Here is a 17,602-nt window from a genome sequence, read left to right as displayed (position 1 = left end):
GTTGTGGCTCGTGGGCTCTAGAGCGCAGCCTCAGTAGTTGTGGCTCACGGGTTTAGTTGCTCCTCGGCATGTGGGATCTTCCCGGACCAGGGCTCGAACCCGTGTCCCCTGCATTGACAGGCAGATTCTTAACCACTGCGCCACCAGGGAAGCCCCCACGGGTTTGATTTTTAAATAAACATGATGAGGATTTTCTGGATTCGTGTGTGTGTGTGTGTGGAAGAGCAATCCTTTTGTTCCCCCATCCGCAAGGAACACTGGCCTCCGGGATCCACTGTCATCTTGGTGTTCGCGTGAAACACTCTTCAAAGTGTGGCCACCTGTCCTTGCTGCTAGCACGTCCCCTGATAGTATTTTATCTTAAAATAAACTGCAGCAAACTTGTGAGGGAACCCAGATAAAAACCAGAAGGAAGAGACTTCTCTCCTACAGTCCAGGGAGTTTTGATAGCACCTCCTAAGGTGAAAGAGAGAGCGAAAAACCTGCAGGCTTTTGTTTCTGTTTGTGTTGCTGGGGTGTGTGGGTTTGTGCCTGGTAACCAGAGGGATAAACTACCTAAAACCCTGAAAATGGAGGAAATTCATGTTTTCTAACAAAATCTTTCCTAAGAAACGTTTTGAGCTTCTTCTGTTTAGAGCCACAAGAGGAGCTGTGTAATCATTGGCCACTGTGCCTTTATCCCCACTGAAACCTCAGCTTCTGCATAGCTGCTAGGACACACAGCTGGGGAGGCTGTGCAGTAACTGGGGCAAGCTCCCCTGCTGTGCAGAGAGCACCCCTTGGGTCCTTGTTTGGGGACTATTAACTGCCTCATGACTGAAGACCTCATTCACTTCTCCTTGCGGAGAAAGGGTCTAGAAGAAGTCGAGTCCTGGTCACCTCCCTATACTCAGAGAACCTTCCCGGGAGGCCTGGGCCTGTGGTCAGGAGAGAAAATGGGTCTCTTCTGTTTCAGCAGGTTATCTGCTCAGGCGGTTCTCTGTGACTTCCTGCCTTTGCAGTGCAGGTTAATCCTTCCAGAATCTTAACCCTAACCTTCCTCTTCCAATTCCTCCCAACCCGGTCACTTACCTAGAAACTTTTGCTCATCCTTTAAAACCCATAAAAAAAAAAAGTTCAAATCTAGAAAACCTCCATGGACGTTCAGGCTGAGTTATCATTCCCTCTTGACTCTCATAACAGTTTGTCCACCTCTGTTATGATGCTTAAGGGAAAAATAATTGCCGTGCAGTGGAACCTGCGTGTGTTTCACTAGAGGAGACAACAGACAGCATCACCCAGTTTATTCATCCGGGTACCGCATGCCTGGTAAATTAATAGTCATCATAATGCCACAGCAGACCCTGTTCTCATTGCTTTTTGTGTTTAGTCTTCACGGCAATCCTATGAGAATGGTTCTACTGTTGCTCCAGTTTTACAGATGAGGACGTTGAGGGTGAGCCATGTTATGTAACTCATCCAGAGCCACAGAGCTGTGGACATGGAGAACCAGGATTAACCCAGGCAGACATCTGACAACACTCACTCACATGCCTGTGCTCATCTGAAGAATAAAACCTAAAACGCCAGAGGAGGGAGAAAAAGGCAGAGGCTGTTGCCATCCTGTGTGCGTGGGGCGTGCGGCATTGCGTCAGGCACTGCCGTTCAGTATGACTAATTCTGTGCTGAGTTGTCAGGTGGAAGCCTGTGGAAGCACAGCCCAGCACCCGCCTTCTGCAGAAGGCCCTCACTGCTAATCTGATGCAATCGAATTTCCTAGGGTGGCCTTTAGGGCTCTGCTGTTGCTGGAAAGGTTTTGCGCATTGTTTTTTGATCAGCAGGTTTGGAAACTTTGAGTGTTTGGCTCACAGGATGGTGGAAGTGCTCCAGCGTTTCCTGTGGCCTTGAGTCTGGGTTCTGAGATAGGGAACTAAGCCTGAGCTTTGCCTGCCCCACTGGGGAATGTCAACACACATCACCGAGTGACAGGGATTGCCGGAGGAGGGTAGCTGGGAGAGATGCTGGGGAGAGGAGGGGAGCAGTCACAGCGGCTCTGATCTCATCTTGTTTTTGACAGAATTTCTTTGGGAGGAAAATGAATGTGGAATTAGCCCTGCTCTCACCTGTGAGCATCTCCATTTCTGTTTCTGTCCAGCGGGACAAATGAATAGGTGCTGCTTGAAGAAGCTCCTAAAGGTTTTCTGTGCAAGGAATTCTGGATTTTAAAAATGCATCATTGGCTTGTGTAATCTCTCACATCAAAAAAAAAATCTCTGAATTTGCTTTTAAGGAAAGAGTGGTTCATTCGTTTATTTATTCACTTGTCTGAAAAATATTTATTGAGCAGCTGTTTGCCATGCCATCTGGTCAGGAACAGAGGTACAGAGATGAGTAAGATATATGACCCCTGCCCTCGGGGAACTCATAAACTAATAGCATAAGGTGTAGAAAGGTGCTCTGGTTGGTGCATTGTAAGCACCTAAGAAGACAGATGTTGCGGCAGTTACTTCTAGCCTTGGAGGCTCTGGGGTCAGGGAGATGTCTCAGAGGAGCGGGCACATGAAATTGGCTTTGAAGTCTAGGTGGTAATTTTTGAAGCCAACACAAGGGGAGGGGAAGAGACGTTCTGGAACGCAGAGGGAACATTATGAGCAGAGGCAGGAGCCACAAGAATTTGGCAAGCCCAGGAAATGGCCAGCAGTTTTATGAGGAGAGAGATAGCCAACATTTTACTCGGTGCCGTCCCTCTGCATTCAGTAGATCATGGTACACTCGGAGAGTGATCCTGACCTGGCCAGTCTGGGGCTTGCCTTCTTTAAGCAGTGCTCCTATCAGCCACTGCAAAAGCACTGTATCGATGATCTTAAGGGAAAACCTATTTGTCATCATGTCTGACTTACAGTCTTTGCCTGTGTCTGTGGGGGTAGGACGCAGGGATACAGTTGGTGGGGAAGGGTGTACTGGAGTTGTGGTGCTCAGAGGCAGGCTGGAGCCAGAAGGGTTTATGTGCCCTGAATCACCTTCCAGAGATTTAAAGCAAGAAGTGAGATGTTCAGATTCTAGCTATCACAATTACAAATCTTCTCTTTCTTTTGTTATTTATCTTCTGATGGTTTGCACAGTAGAAGCTGTGGTTAGTTGAATTCCTGAGTGAATTGGAAAGAGTTACTCAAAGAACCGGGCTGCTTTCCTGGAGACAATCCCGTAGACGCAGGTGATGATAATTCAATACGGGACTAAAGGAGAGAGTTTTCTCTGCCACTTTCCACTATATTTCTGGCCAAGACTATTCAACAATTCATTTTTCCTGAGAGACAAAGGAGGCAAATGGACTCAAAGCATCACTTCTCAAAGTGTGTCCCATGAGAAACCAGTGTCACTGGCTGCTCTAGGAAAAAGATAAAAGAGTTTTCTGGACAGATATATTTGGGAAGTATTGTATATTGCATATGAAGATTTCAGAGTACACCTACATTGCATTAAAGGCCCGATAAGTCCTGTAGTAAATAAACCCTTTTCAAAATATGGTATAGTGATTAAAACCATGGGCTATGGAATGAGACAGATGTGGATTGAGTTCTGGCTGGGCTCCATAGGCGGCTATGAGACTTTGGGCAACTTACTTAAATGTCTCTGCATCTCAGTTTCCTCGTCTGTAAAGTGGTTTAGTAAATGGTACCTATTTCATAAGGTTGTTATGAAAAGCATATAGTCCATGAAGTAGTTATTATTATTAGCTATTACCCATTCAGTGTTTTACAAGAGCTTTGACTGTTTTTTGCATTAAATTAATTAATATCTCAAAGAAATAGTGCTGTGTGGGAAATGCTGGACTAAGACTAATTCCTGAATTGCAGGCATGACTTCTGTTAGCAGTCCAACAGAGCAAAGGCAGCTCCTAGGCACTGAGGGCTCCATCAGGAATATGCATGTACAGGTATCAGAGCTCTAGAATTGGGGAGCACAGTATCATTCCCTCTAGGCTGCGAGGTTAGATTGTGTAACTTCAGTGTGTTCTGTGTGCCAGTCAGCTCTAAGGGAATGGCAGGATTCTAACTCAGGGCAGTAAAATGTTATGGTAGGGTTGATTTGTTAGGAGTTTTTCAATTACAGGTGGTGGAAACCTAACTCAAACTCACGTAGCATAACAGGGAATTTAAGAGTTCATAAATCTAGGAAGAATATTAGGATAGATCAGAGATCGGAAGGAAACGTGTAGGAGACAGAAACTCAACGTAGTTAGGACTCCTGGCCGCTTTTCTTCCCTCCTGTCTCTCCTCTCTACTTGTCTTTGCTTCTCTTTGCCTCAGTCCTTCCTATAGCAGATGGCCCTTCCCTATCTGGAGGGAATATGGCTGCTGACAGCTTCAGCTGAACAAGCCGTGCAGAAAGAGAGAACTCTCTCCTTCCAAGGCCTCATAAATCAATCCCCAGAAATCGATTTGCTTGGACCAGGTCTGTCCCATGGACCAATCACTGGTGCTCTGATTGGCTAGGCCTGCCACATGCCTATTCTTGGTTAGTAGCCGGTGGGACGGGGCCTGCTACCTGAAGGAAAGAGATGGAAAAGCTCACTAGACCACTAGACGGACAAAAACTGAAGCTACAAGAGCTTGCTAGAGCTGTGTGTGAAGGAAATAACGCTGGAGTAAAATGTTCCAAAATTATCCTCAAGTGGTATCAAGGTATTCATGTTTTTATGTCAAATTCCCTTTCCTGTTGGTTTTCTTCAATTTATCCTTGCTCTATATCTCAGCTCCCTTTTTTGCAGTTAAAATATTATATGTATGGGGCTCCCCTGGTGGCGCAGTGGTTGAGAGTCCGCCTGCTGATGCAGGGGACGCGGGTTCGTGCCCTGGTCCGGTGAGATCCCACATGCCGCGGAGCGGCTGGACCCGTCAGCCATGGCCGCTGAGCCTGCGCGTCCGGAGCCTGTGCTCCACAACGGGAGAGGCCACAAGAGTGAGAGGCCCGCGTACCGCAAAAAAAAAAAAAAAAAAAAAAAATTATATGTATGACTATTAATATCCGCTTTGTAAAGTTGGTCTCTATAAAAGGTTTTTTTAAAAAGCAAGATTAGAATCAGTCACCTGAGTGACCTGGTTCTCAACCATGGGTGATTTTGTCCCCCAGGGGACATTGGGCAATGTCTGGAGACATTTGGATTGTCACGACTGGGAGGAACTACTGGCCTCTGATGGATAGAGTCCAGGGATGCTGCTAAACATCCTGCGGTCTCCAGGATGGATCTGGTCCAAAATGTCATTAGTGCAGTGCTTAAGAAATGCTGCTTTAGTGGTTTCATCAGAACCGAAATTATAACAACCAAATTTATTACTCTAAATTTTATGGATTAAAAATAAATTAATTTCTTATTTTCAAAGGGCTTTTGCTTTTACTTTTTTTTCCTTGATGGTAACGATATATGAGACTATTATTTTGCCTGCTGTGTCACCAGTGAATAAGTGTTTGTTTCTCTTCTACCGATATGTTATTCAACAAAGGTATTTTTGTATTTTAATTTGCGTTTCTCTTATTACTATTAAGCATGAAGTTTTTAGGTATTTATTGATCATATATTTCCTCTTGTGTGAATTGCTTTGTCTGTTTTTTTTCTTTTAGATTGTACAAGTATTTTTTTCTTATAAATTTATATTATTAATGATATTTATGCCAGGTTGGGTCATAGCTGTTGCAAATATTTTCTCAGATTGTTATTTGTCTTTAAATTTTTATGGTGCTTTTTGGAATGCAGAAGATCTTAAGCATCTTTGTGTTAAACTATCAGCCTCTTATGTTTTCTGTTTTTGGTGTTGTGAGTTTGCTAGGGCTGCCATGACAAAGTACTGCAGACTGAGTGGCTTAAGCAACACAGATTTATTGCCTCACAGTTCTGGGGGCGGCAAGTCTGAGATCAAGGTGTTGGCAGGGTTGGCAAAGTGAGGTCTCCCTTCTTGGCTTGTAGATGGCTCTCTTCTCCCTGTGTCCTCAAATGGTCATCCCTTTGTACCTGGGTCCAAATTTCTTCTCCGTATAAGGACACCAGTCAGATGAAATTAGGGCTGCCCTAATGACCTCATCTTAATTTAATTACCTCTTTAAAGGCCCCATCTCCAAATACAGTCACATTCTTAGGTACTAGGAATTGAGACCTCAACATGTGAATTTGGAGGGGGACATACAATAGCCCACAATAGGTATCATGATAGAGAGGCCTCCATCATCTTGAGAGTATGTAAATATCTGGAGGAAGTTATTCAAACTGCTGAGATTTAGCATCTTCATTCATTTACTTCAGATAGTGCCGGCTGTCGCTCGGGGCTGGGGTGAAGAATCAGTGAGAAAGTGTGTATTTCAAGTGCCCAATTCAGTGTCTGCTCTCAGCTCGTGCCTGCCCCTTTCTGCCAGCTATCCCATAGCCTCCATGATGAGAATTCAAGGTGCTGTGACAGCACTGTTCTCTGCAAGTTTGCAACATATCGTAAAGCCAAGAGTGTCTAATTTCACATTTCCCCGCCTGGCAAGTAAATGGGCCGAGTTAATAGTGAGATGACCACATGAGGCTTTTGTGCACAGCATATCCATAATATGAAATACTGGGTTTCTGCATTTGATTCAATTCTCTTTACTTTCGTCTGAATGCTTGTGTCTTGCACAGTGTTCCCCCATTTCTGAAGCCGTAAAGTTTCTTCCTTAGCCCTCCACTCTGCTCACAATGGCCATCAGTTCCCTAACGCAGATGGAGAATCTGAGATGGCAGCCCTACCATTCATCGCTCCATATGGACCCTCCAGTGCAGGAGGCACACGTCCACTACCTTTGGCAGTCGTTGCTTACCTATGTGACTGGTAAAGAGGAATGTCTGTCCCTCCCCGATATATGTTTGGGAAGGGAAACAAAGGCAGAGTTCAGCAAGTCTGAATGATCACAACATCCCAAGTAACGTCCAGCTGACAGCTCCTATTTCCTGTATTCTTCTACCAAGACAGTTAGGGTGTTGAGATACTATAAGTCTATTTGGAATAAAAAGAATGTGTACAAAGAAGAGGGGAGCAAAACTTTTATCCAAATCTGTTTCCAGTGAGCCTTCCTGAGGCACAGTGTATGGTGCAAGGCAGTGTCCTCAAAAGAGAAGACTAGACAGCTCAAGGCAGACAGTGTAGTCAAAGGAGATTGGAAGATGCCACCTCAAAATATGCCACTTTGCAATAAGGATTATTTTTGAGCTGAAAGCAGTTAAGAAGCAGTACATTCAGAAGGCGCTCTCTGCCCTTCTTTCTACTTAAAAGCAGGGCATCAATTTCCATTTGTAAAAATGTCCTTCTCTCCCAAACGAGAAAGAGAACTATTCCAGAGACAACTCTTGTCACCTGAGAGGACTTGAGATGGCATAACAAACCTTACTAAACAACCCTTTCTTACCATATATTTCCAAGTTACCTTTCCACAACATACAGTTCCACCCCACCCCCACCCAAGAAGCCCTAACCCCCTCGTCCTTTGTCTAGCCTTTTCTCCACACCTTTATCACCCCTTGTTAAGATGGTTTGTGAGCTACAACTTTTAACCATCTCTTTGAGTTACTCATCTCCGAGTTCTCCTGCATGTATAGGCATTGCATGAATAAATAAACTTTTTTTTCTCCTGTTAATCTTTGTTTTGTTAGTTTAATTTGCATGCCTCAGCTACTGAACCTAAGAGGATTGAGGAAAGGTTTTTTTTTTTTGTTTGATTTCTTTTTTCCCCCTCCTCTACATAGTACAGAGAGAAGCGCTGCTTTCAGTGCCACTTTCAGAGGTCCTTTTCCTTTGTATGTAACTCGAATGCCAAGGGAAAATGTTGTCTATTTCTTTTTCTATCAAGGACCACTTAACATTTAAAATATGGGACTAGTTCTCCCTCCCCACTATTCATTCCCATAATCGTTATAAACCTATTATCTGTCATAAGTGGATAATGATGGCCAGTGGGGCAGAGGACAGCTTGCCTATGGAGAAAAGGGAAAGAGGAGTTGAAGCAAATCGTTTCTCCAGCTGTTTGGTGTTTCTTTCCCATTGATCTGCCTTTTGGCCTCTACTGATCCATCTGTCAGGCTCTTTCAGTTTGCGGCGGCACACAGTTCACCAGGGCAATCGTGCTAGTTTTCCCACTACACAGGTCCTATAGAACATCCTCATAGGCTTAACTTTTTATTCTCTTAATAGGGTTTGCTGGTGTAACAGAAAGTCTAGAAATAAGATAAAAGGGTTTAAAGCCATTCAGGGACCCAAAGCTAAAACTATACGGAAAATTCAGCGGAAAAAAATGTGTGAGGTATTTGGGAATTTTATGAACTCCAAGACCTAATCAAGCTGCCTGGACAAACAGGGAGAGATGTAACAGATCTTTTAAGAGACTTTAGTGAGACGAGTTTCCAACACAGACACGTAGCACTTTGGGCTTAGAACAATGTGTAGCGACGGACAGATTTCTAGATAGGAATCAAGAGTGTTTTTTTTCCATTGTCTTAGAGACGTGACCCAAAGATAAGAAGGAGACATTCAGCAGAATGATAAAGACAATTTCAGGGGTTATAGAGTCACATCTGACATGCAGATTTTGTTAACTAACTCCCAAGTGAGAAGTGACTCCTTTTTTTCCTTTAGTTCACTCAACTATTAACAATCTCTTTGGCATGCATATTAAGGTTGTATAATCTTGGTACTGGAAAAAAGTAAATCAGTCAGCAGTCAAGCAGGAACATTGTAGAATTCTCCACTCATTCCCTAGGTAGGGAGAACCACAAGGCAGAGTGGTTGGAAGGTCTAGCCTACACTTCCCTTTAGTGGTTCTTAAATTTTAGTCTGCATAAGAATTATTATATCCAGGAGTTTATTACACAAATTCATGCAGCTTATATTTACTGGGCAATTTTGACTAGACTTAGTTTTATCGCCAGTAGCTCTGATGAGATGTCATTCGTGGAAAGTATGCATTCAGCTGACGCCATGAATGAGATGCTTGTGTGCCCTGGTGATGTAACTGTGTTCAGGAAGTGCACCCTGCCATAAGAGTGCTCTAGGTGTGGTAGGGGGAGGCTGACCAGAAGACTCAAGTGCCATGAGTGCTGTGCCTGGGGAAGCAAAGACTCTAGGAGATTACATTTGTTGACTGAAATTTAGAAATGCGTTTCCATCTCAGTTATGCCTGACCAAGCACTGGGCCTGCATGTTGATGTTTCTTGGAGAGTCTGATGAAACTATTTGTCTAGTTTGAAGTTCAGCCATGGGTTTCCCTGATCATTAGTAATCTGCCCAGAGAACTTGGTAGCTCACAACTTAACTGGAGGATGATTTTGCCCCGCAGAGGACTTTTGGCAATGTCTGGAGACATTTCTGACTGTCACAGCTGAAGAGGAGTATTGACCTCTAGTAGGTAGAGGCCAGGGATGCTGCGAACCATCTTACAATGTACAGGACAGCCCCACAGCAAAGGACTATGGCCCCAAACGCTAACAGTGCCAAGGGCAAGAAAACCTGAGCTACAAACTTTCTCTTCTGAATTTTATCAGTAGCAGCAGTGACTATATGTAGAAGCCTCAGGGCTAACTAACTGTTCCCTCTTGGAAATAATAAATTCAAGAGGATAAAATGTGGACTTCTGAGGGTAACGTTGTGGATCAGATTATTCATTCTGCAATTGTGCACCTGACTCTACCCATGGGAGCCTGGCTGCACCCTGTCTCTGCCATTTGTTAACGAGGGGAAAACTGATGAGGTCTAATTTGGCTGGTTAAGTGAGTTCCCAAGGGATGCACCCTCGCCTCTTTGCTCTCAATGGCTGCTTTGTACACTGCTCTTATGTTGTTCTCCACAGAGACACAGGGAGAACTGCATTATTCTGTTCTCACCTGTTCAACAGGTTTTGTCTGAAGAGTCTTTGAGAAATAAATATCAGTTAAAAAGGAAAAAAGCACGCTTGGCCTTTGATTCCTGGAAGGCCAGAGGACCTCTTTCAGTGTAACTCTAGACTATTTTGTGTAGAGTTGGGAGGAAGGTGCTCAAAATGCATTTTTATTTCTATTATCTACTCTCTTAACCACCAAGATTATGTGTTCTTTGTTTTGAATAGTGTTACCTGATATTTACTGAGTTATTTACCTGATAGTTACTGAGTCTGTTTTCACATTAGAACCTGTTTTCTTAACTCTTACTCTAGGAAGTGTAATTGAATCTAGATCTTGAATTGAAGTGACTTGGTACAGATAAAATACACTGTCCTTGGAATTCTCAAGTGAATTAAAAGAGTGTAGAGACTGTGAAGAAGTCTGTCCCAGGGCAGATTGTCTGCTTGTATTTGTACCTATGAGATCCATAATTTATGTAGCAAGTCCCTGTTGTTGAATATTAAATTGTTTTCAAGTTTTGGGAATTACAACCAAAACAGCAATTGGCATTGTTATGGTTAAGTTAATAATTATTTCTTGAGGAAGCATCCTAGAAAAGTAAAATCACTCAAGGGGAACACAAAATTTTAAGGCTTTTGGTACAGTCTGCCAAAAGTACCTCTGGAAAGTTGTACCAATTTATACTCTGAATAAATGTGCGTGGACATGAACTTTCTTCTTTAGAAGTCACGACCAAGAGTTACGGTAGGAGTGTCTAGGGGGGGACAAGAGTATGGTCAATGAACCTACCAAGTTATGATCCAACAGCTGCTGGAACTCATTCTCTTATTACTCTAGCTCTTACTTACTTGGCTTTGGCCACTCACCTGTTTCTGGAACATACGAGGCATGCTCCTGCCTCAGGGCCTTTGCACTTGCTGTTTGAGAAATAGAATATTGCCTACCATATGGGTAAACAAAGGATCTAGCTACCACATTACAGCCACCCTGATTGCGAGCCTTGAGGGCACTCAGGAAGGAAACAAAGAACGCTTGCCATCTAGCAGTCCTGAGACTGCAGCCATCCCCTATGGTGCAGCTTGAGGAAACTCTGGATGAGGAAACACCACTGGCCCCAGATAGCTGAGGTGCATACCAAAGGAATGATTTCAGTGAGCCCAGACTCTTGCATCTTCCCATGCATAGAAAAGCATTAAATTCTTTAACTTGAGATATCTAGTTTTCTTTTATTAACAGTAATCTTTGTTCTGATTTCCTGGTGGTGTTGCAAAAACTCCTATATATCCTGGCTCCCCGCTTCCTCTTCAGAGCAGTTTGCTCAGGGTTATTTAAGATGCTGCCTCAGGGCTTAAAGTCCTAAGAATGTCCAATGAATAAAACATAACTCTCAACTTTTAGGTTGTGCATTTTGTTTTCAGTCAACATGTTCCCTTGGCCTGTGACATGATTCCTCCAGGTGTCCACATGGCTCACCTCCTCACTTCTCATAGGTCTTTACTCAGATGCTATGTCTCACTGAAGCTTTCCCTGGTTTCCCTATTTAAGACTGCAGTCCTGCCCCTCCCCCAGAGATATACTTACATGCTTCAGATTCTCCTTCCCTGATTCATTTCTGTCCATATCCCTTGATGCCACCTAACATGTAGATTTGCTGCTGTATCCCCAGCACTGAGAACAGGGCTGGTACAGAGTAGGGCTCAGTAATTATCTGTTGAACGAGCTACTGAACCACTGCTTTGAAGGTTTGCCCCTGCTGGTTAGCACTCATTATCGTCACACCAGGCTGTCTTCATCATCCTTGGCCAAAGGGACAGCGGTTCTGTTTTGCGTCATTTCCTTTACTTGTCAGCTCTGGTGAAGTTAGTTTTTCATATAACTGCTGGTGTTGTTGTGATTAACTGCCATTAGGCTGCCATTATTAACTCTGCTATCTCTATCATCTTAGTCACGCCTAATGGCCACTGAGCTCGGGGATGGTAACTGACAAGTCCCACTCTGGTTTGATAAAGAACCAAAGGCACATGTTTGATTAACACCTTCAAACAGAGATCAACTTCTGGAGAAAGACTAAGAACCCAGTAGAAAAAAGGCAAAGTATTTGGACAGTTCACAGAAAAGTAGACATGGGACTTTGCATCTTTATATTCAACCTCTCTCATAATAAGAGAAATAGACATTGAAAGTACATTGAGGGCTTCCCTGGTGGCGCAGTGGTTGAGAGTCCGCCTGCCGATGCAGGGGACACGGGTTCGTGCCCCGGTCCAGGAGGATCCCACATGCCGCGGAGGGGCTGGGCCCGTGAGCCATGGCCGCTGAGCCTGCGCGTCCGGAGCCTGTGCTCCTCAACGGGAGAGGCCACAACAGTGAGAGGCCCGCGTACAGCAAAAAAAAAGAAAAGTACATTGAGGACCTCCCTGGTGGTGCAGTGGTTAAGACTCTGCCTGCCAATGCGGGGGACACGGGTTCGAGCCCTGGTCTGGGAAGATCCCACATGCTGTGGAGCAACTAAGCCCGCGTGCCACAACTACTGAGCCTGTGCTCTAGAGCCCTCAAGCCACAATTACTGAGCCCGCGTGCTGCAGCTACTGAAGCCCACGTGCCTAGAGCCCATGCTCCACAGCAAGAGAAGCCACCACGATGAGAAACGCGCGCACTGTAACGAAGAGTAGCCCTGGCTCGCTGCAACTAGAGAAAGCCTGCACGCAGCAATGAAGACCCAACACAGGCAAAAATAAATAAATTAATTAATTAAATTAAATAAAAAGAAAGTACATTGAGATACATTTTTTTTCAATGCATCAGGTGTGCAAAAGTTCAATCTGTTGGTGAGTCTGTGTGTAAAGAGGCAAGCCTCATCCATTGCTGAAGGGAGTATAGATTGGTACAACTCTCACTATGGAGATATATTTGGAGATGGCTATCAGAATCTAAAACTGCCTATGCTCTTTGACCCAACAGTTTTACTTCTGTGAATCTACTGTAAAAATATACTTGCACATGAGCAAAATGATGTATGTATAAGATTTTTCACCAGAGGCTTTTTATAACAGCCAAAGGTAAGAGATCACCCAGTGGCCCACGGCAGGGGACTGGTTCTTCAGATAAGATACTGGGAAGTTGCTGCACAGCACAGGGAGATCAGCTTGATGCTTTGTGATGACCTAGAGGAGTGGGATAGGGAGGGTGGGAGGGAGCCTCAAGAGGGAGGGGATATGGGGATATACATATACATATAGCTGATTCACTTTGTTGTAGAGCAGAAACTAACGTAACATTGTAAAGCAGTTATACTCCAGTAAAGATGTAAAAAAAAAAAAGGCTGATAAACATAAAAAAAGAAATCAAATAAAATATTTAAAAAAAGATACTTCCATACAAAGAACAACTATGCAGCTGTAGAAGGAACCAGGACACAAAATTTGTATTAATATAGAAGGATTTAGAAGATACATGAAATGAAAAAAAAAACAGGGTATAGAATGCTGCCTTTTATGTAAAGAAAGTGGGAACTTTAATATGCTTTTGCATTTGACTTACATACCTGAAGAAGTTCTGGAGCGATACATAAGAAACTAGTAACCGTGGCTAGCTGGAGGGGTAGGGATAGAAGTGGATATTGGGTGGGTGTATCATTTCAGGAGGAGGGAGATTCTACACTGTCTTTACATGCATACACACACATGCACACACGTTCAAGTTTTGAATCACATGAGTGTTTTACCTATTCAAAAATATTGTTTTTATTTATTTGTTTTAATTTATTTATATTATTTATTTACTTTTGGCTGCGTTGGGTCTTTGTTGCTGCACGCAGGCTTTCTCTAGTTGCAGAGAGCTCGGGCTCTAGAGCGCAGGCTCAGTAGTTGTGGAGCACAGACTTAGTTGCTCCGCGGTATGTGGGATCTTCCCAGACCAGGGCTCGAACCCATGTCCCCTGCATTGTCAGGCGGATTCTTAACCACTGAGCACCAGAGAAGCCCCCCAAAATATTAAGTTAAACAAGTTATCCTAAAAGAAACGAGTGAGTCTAGGAGAGAGAGGCAGCAGAGGATAATCTTACTTCCTTTGTGTAAGCAACACTATTCATTCCAGTGAGAATTCAAGGTCTGTTCTGAATGCTGTACTAGCCGCTACAATTAGTTTTCTTTGCGTCTTGTGAACTGGCCTTGGGGAGGGAGTGTGTGTGCATGTGTGTGAACCTTGGGGCATTGCGCCTTCCTTATGAAATCCTGGTTGCTATAGTGCGGAGGAGCTCTATTTGTGACACACGGAAAACACTTTAAAGATATGCTGCTTCCTGGCCATGACTTCCTGGGCAGTCTGTCCTTCCGGAGGCTTCTGAGCACAAGGAGTTTGCATGCACTTCTGGGCAGAGTGAGCCAGGCTCATTCAGACCCTGGGCACCGTTCAGAGTAGAAGCAGGCAGTAAGGGATGCCTTGCTTCCCACTGAGGACTTGGGAGGCTGTCGCCTCTCTGGGGCCTCGTCTCCAACTCCGGGGCATTGGCACCTTCCCCTCCTTTGCCTTCTCTCCTCTGGAGCCACCCGTGAATGGTGCAGTTGGCACCCTGTGTCTTCTGCACCCAGAGCCGTTTCTTGTACCAAAACCACCAGTGAAAACAGGAAGTGATAAAACAAAATTCGCCCTGCATCTGCACTGAGCGACTTCTCTTTCTCTTTTTGTCATTCCTCATTAGGTATAGACACGTGCGGCCATCTACACTGTAGGATCCCACTTCCACCGGCTTTGGACATTCCGGGGATTTGCAATGCCGCCACCTGCGGACATCGTCAAGGTGGCCATAGAATGGCCAGGCGCCTACCCCAAGCTCATGGAAATCGACCAGGTTAGTAATACTGGCAGTTGTTTAGGGGTTATTTTAGTTTCCCTTCTATTCTGACTTCAGATAGCTCTTTTTTCTCCTGTTCTCTCTCTGGCTGTGTTGAAAAATTGGTGTGATAATAGTTGCAGTGTAGTTTGATTTCTGTACCACATGCAGTGGCGATGGATGGGGTTTTTATACTCATCCAACATCTACTTGGAGTGTGTCAATACAGGGTTTGTGTCTGAAGCTGTGAGGGAGGCAGGAGGGACAAGAGGACTAGACTCTGGGCAGTTGACACAGTGGAGGCTGTCCCAGCCCTGCCTTGCAGAGACTCATGACTACGTGCTGATTGTTTTATCATAGACAACACAAATCTTAATTTTTGGAATCACTCTTCTGTTTGGTTTTTGCATAAGCAGCCAACAAGTACGTTGCTACTTTGTCATATTAATAGTTTGGTCATGCGTGGATGGATCTAGAGACTGTCATACAGAGTGAAGTAAGTCAGAAAGAGAAAAACAAATATCGTATATTAACGCGCATATGTGGAACCTAGAAAAATGGTACAGATGAACCGTTTTGCAGGGCAGAAATTGAGACACAGATATAGAGAACAAATGTATGGACACCAAGGCGGGGAAGTGGAGGGGGGGTGGTGGTGGTGTGATGAATTGGGCGATTGGGATTGACATGTATACACTGATGTGTATAAAATGGATGACTAATAAGAACCTGCTGTATTAAAAAAAAAAGGTTTGGTCATGAAATTAGTGTAGAGGGATGGGTCTTGGATCCTAGCCAGTTGTAATTTTATTATTAGAGTAAAATGCACTCTGGGTCTAGTATATTGTCTGGTATGTAATAAATACTCAGTACATTTTTACTGAATGAAAAAATATCAAGAAGATTTTTAAAATGGTTTTACCTATGGAGGCATCGTTTAGTTTGTTACTGACAGTCTTATGATGTAACTCTCATTTACTATAGATTATAGGCTATCTCAGGAAGGTGGTTTTTGTCATTGTAAATGACTTAAAAGAAAAAAAGATTGAGGCCTAGTGTATGCTTAAGGGTTTCATGAAGCATATAGTATAGGATTCTAGACGGCTTTCTACATTTTCAAAATTAGGGTACCATGGCAACTCCACTTTTTATGTTCTTGATATTATTTTATGATCTATACTTTTCTGATACTATTTTATGATCTATACTTTTTTTTTTCTGGTCAGATTTTATTATCTGATTGAAAACCACTGCAAGATTTACATGGCATTGTGTGGATCCAAAGGATTCATTAGAATGAATTATAAAGGTCAAATAAGAATTAGTTGAGTTTGAGCATGAATGTAAGAAAGGGTCCATTTTTAGGTTTGTTTTCAAAAAAGGTGTCATCAGACCAGCATGTCATAGTCATTTGAACTGTTCTCTGAGGCAGATTTTGTTGACTTCAGAAGCAACCCATGAAAGTAGAGAAGCCCGCCCAGTAATTTTATATACATTTGTGTCAGACAACAGTTGTTTACCTTTTTTTCACATGCTGTTTGAGAGAGGATATGTGTTGAATGTTACTTGAAAATATGGCTGGACTACTTGGTGAAGACTAAATGTTGTTAAGATTAGGTTTGTCTACAACCCAGGAGAACAACGGTTTCAAAGAGATAGAAGTTGGCCTCTCAAGTCCACATGGCAGTCCTGGGCTGGCATGATGCTCCAGTGTCATGGACCCAGGCCCCTTCTGTCTTGTTGCTTTGCCTTCTCCATAGGTGGGGCTGAGGACCAGGTGCTTGAGCATCACCTGAGAGCTCAGTAGATATGCAGAGTCTCAGACCCTACCCAGACCTCCTGACCCAGATGTGCATTTTAACAAGATCCCCAGGGGATTCCTTGTGTTGTTAAGTCTGAGAAATGCTGAGCTGGATACCAGGTACCCAAGCCCAAGGCCACATCAGAACCACCTGGGGCACTTGTTCAAATGTTCTCTGGGGCCCCAGCCCCAGAGATTCTAAGTCAGTGGTTTAGGTAGACTATTTCCTTTTGCTTCTGCCATGGCCTAGGGTGTCTGGAAACCTCTTCTTTAAGACAGTAGCTCTTGATATATACTCTTAGGGGCCTGTGGAGTCAGTATCTTGTTCCTGCCTTTGGGGATGGCCTTTGCTGTATGTGTGTCTTAATAATTTTTTTAAAAATATTCTTTTCATTTTGGAACAAGTTTAAATTTATAGATGAATTACCAAGATGGTATAGAGAGTTTTTGTATACCCTTCACTCAGTTTCTCCTGATGTTAAAATCTTAATATAACTGCGGTACATTTGCCAAAACTGGTAGATTACTAGTAACTGAACTATAAAATTTATTAGGATTTCATCAGTTTTTCCACTGATGTCCTTCTGTTACAGGATCCAGTGCAGGAATACCAACTGCACTGTAATGTTTCATGTTTCCTTTGTCTTCTTCGGTCTTTGACAATTTCTAAGTCTTTCCCTTGTTTTTCATGGCCCGATAGTTTTGAAGAGTAACTTTACTTCAGTACAATTTCACGCGCAGAAATGACAAGAATAGTACAAAGGAATTCCTGTCTACCTTTTATCTAGATTCACTAATTATTAATATTTTGCTTCATATTATTAATATTTTGCTTCATTTGCTTTATTGTTTTTTCTCTCTCTAGTATACCTATCCCCTTTTGAACCATTTAAGGGTGACTTAGGAGCATCATCTCCCTTTACCCCTAAATACTCAATGTGTCCTTCTTAAGAACAAAATCACTCTCTTACATAACCACAGTCTCTTTAAAGAAACCAGAAAATTGAACATTAGTTCAACATTATCATCTAATTCAAAGCCCAAAGCCCATATTCAAATTTCATCAAGTATCCCAATAAGGTCCTTGATAGGTATTTTCCTCACAGTC

General features: G+C 43.3%; 1 protein-coding gene across 9 annotated transcripts in view; it reads left to right on the top strand.

Annotated features, from left to right (window-relative positions):
* ELMO1 (engulfment and cell motility 1) overlaps positions 1 to 17,602 on the top strand; it is an 813,276-nt gene that overhangs the window by 326,109 nt on the left and 469,565 nt on the right. For all 9 annotated transcript variants that reach the window (XM_081244556.1, XM_081244561.1, XM_081244557.1 and 6 more), the window contains one exon: positions 14,562 to 14,711. In XM_081244556.1, the coding sequence (XP_081100682.1) occupies positions 14,634 to 14,711 (78 nt within the window). In that variant the 5' untranslated portion in view covers positions 14,562 to 14,633. The remainder of the gene's footprint in view (positions 1 to 14,561; positions 14,712 to 17,602) is intronic.

This window comes from Mesoplodon bidens (assembly GCF_964165515.1).
Source record: "Mesoplodon bidens genome assembly, chromosome: 9".
Classification (NCBI taxonomy): Eukaryota; Metazoa; Chordata; class Mammalia; order Artiodactyla; family Ziphiidae; genus Mesoplodon; species Mesoplodon bidens.
This window is presented reverse-complemented; position numbering and strand designations above follow the sequence as displayed.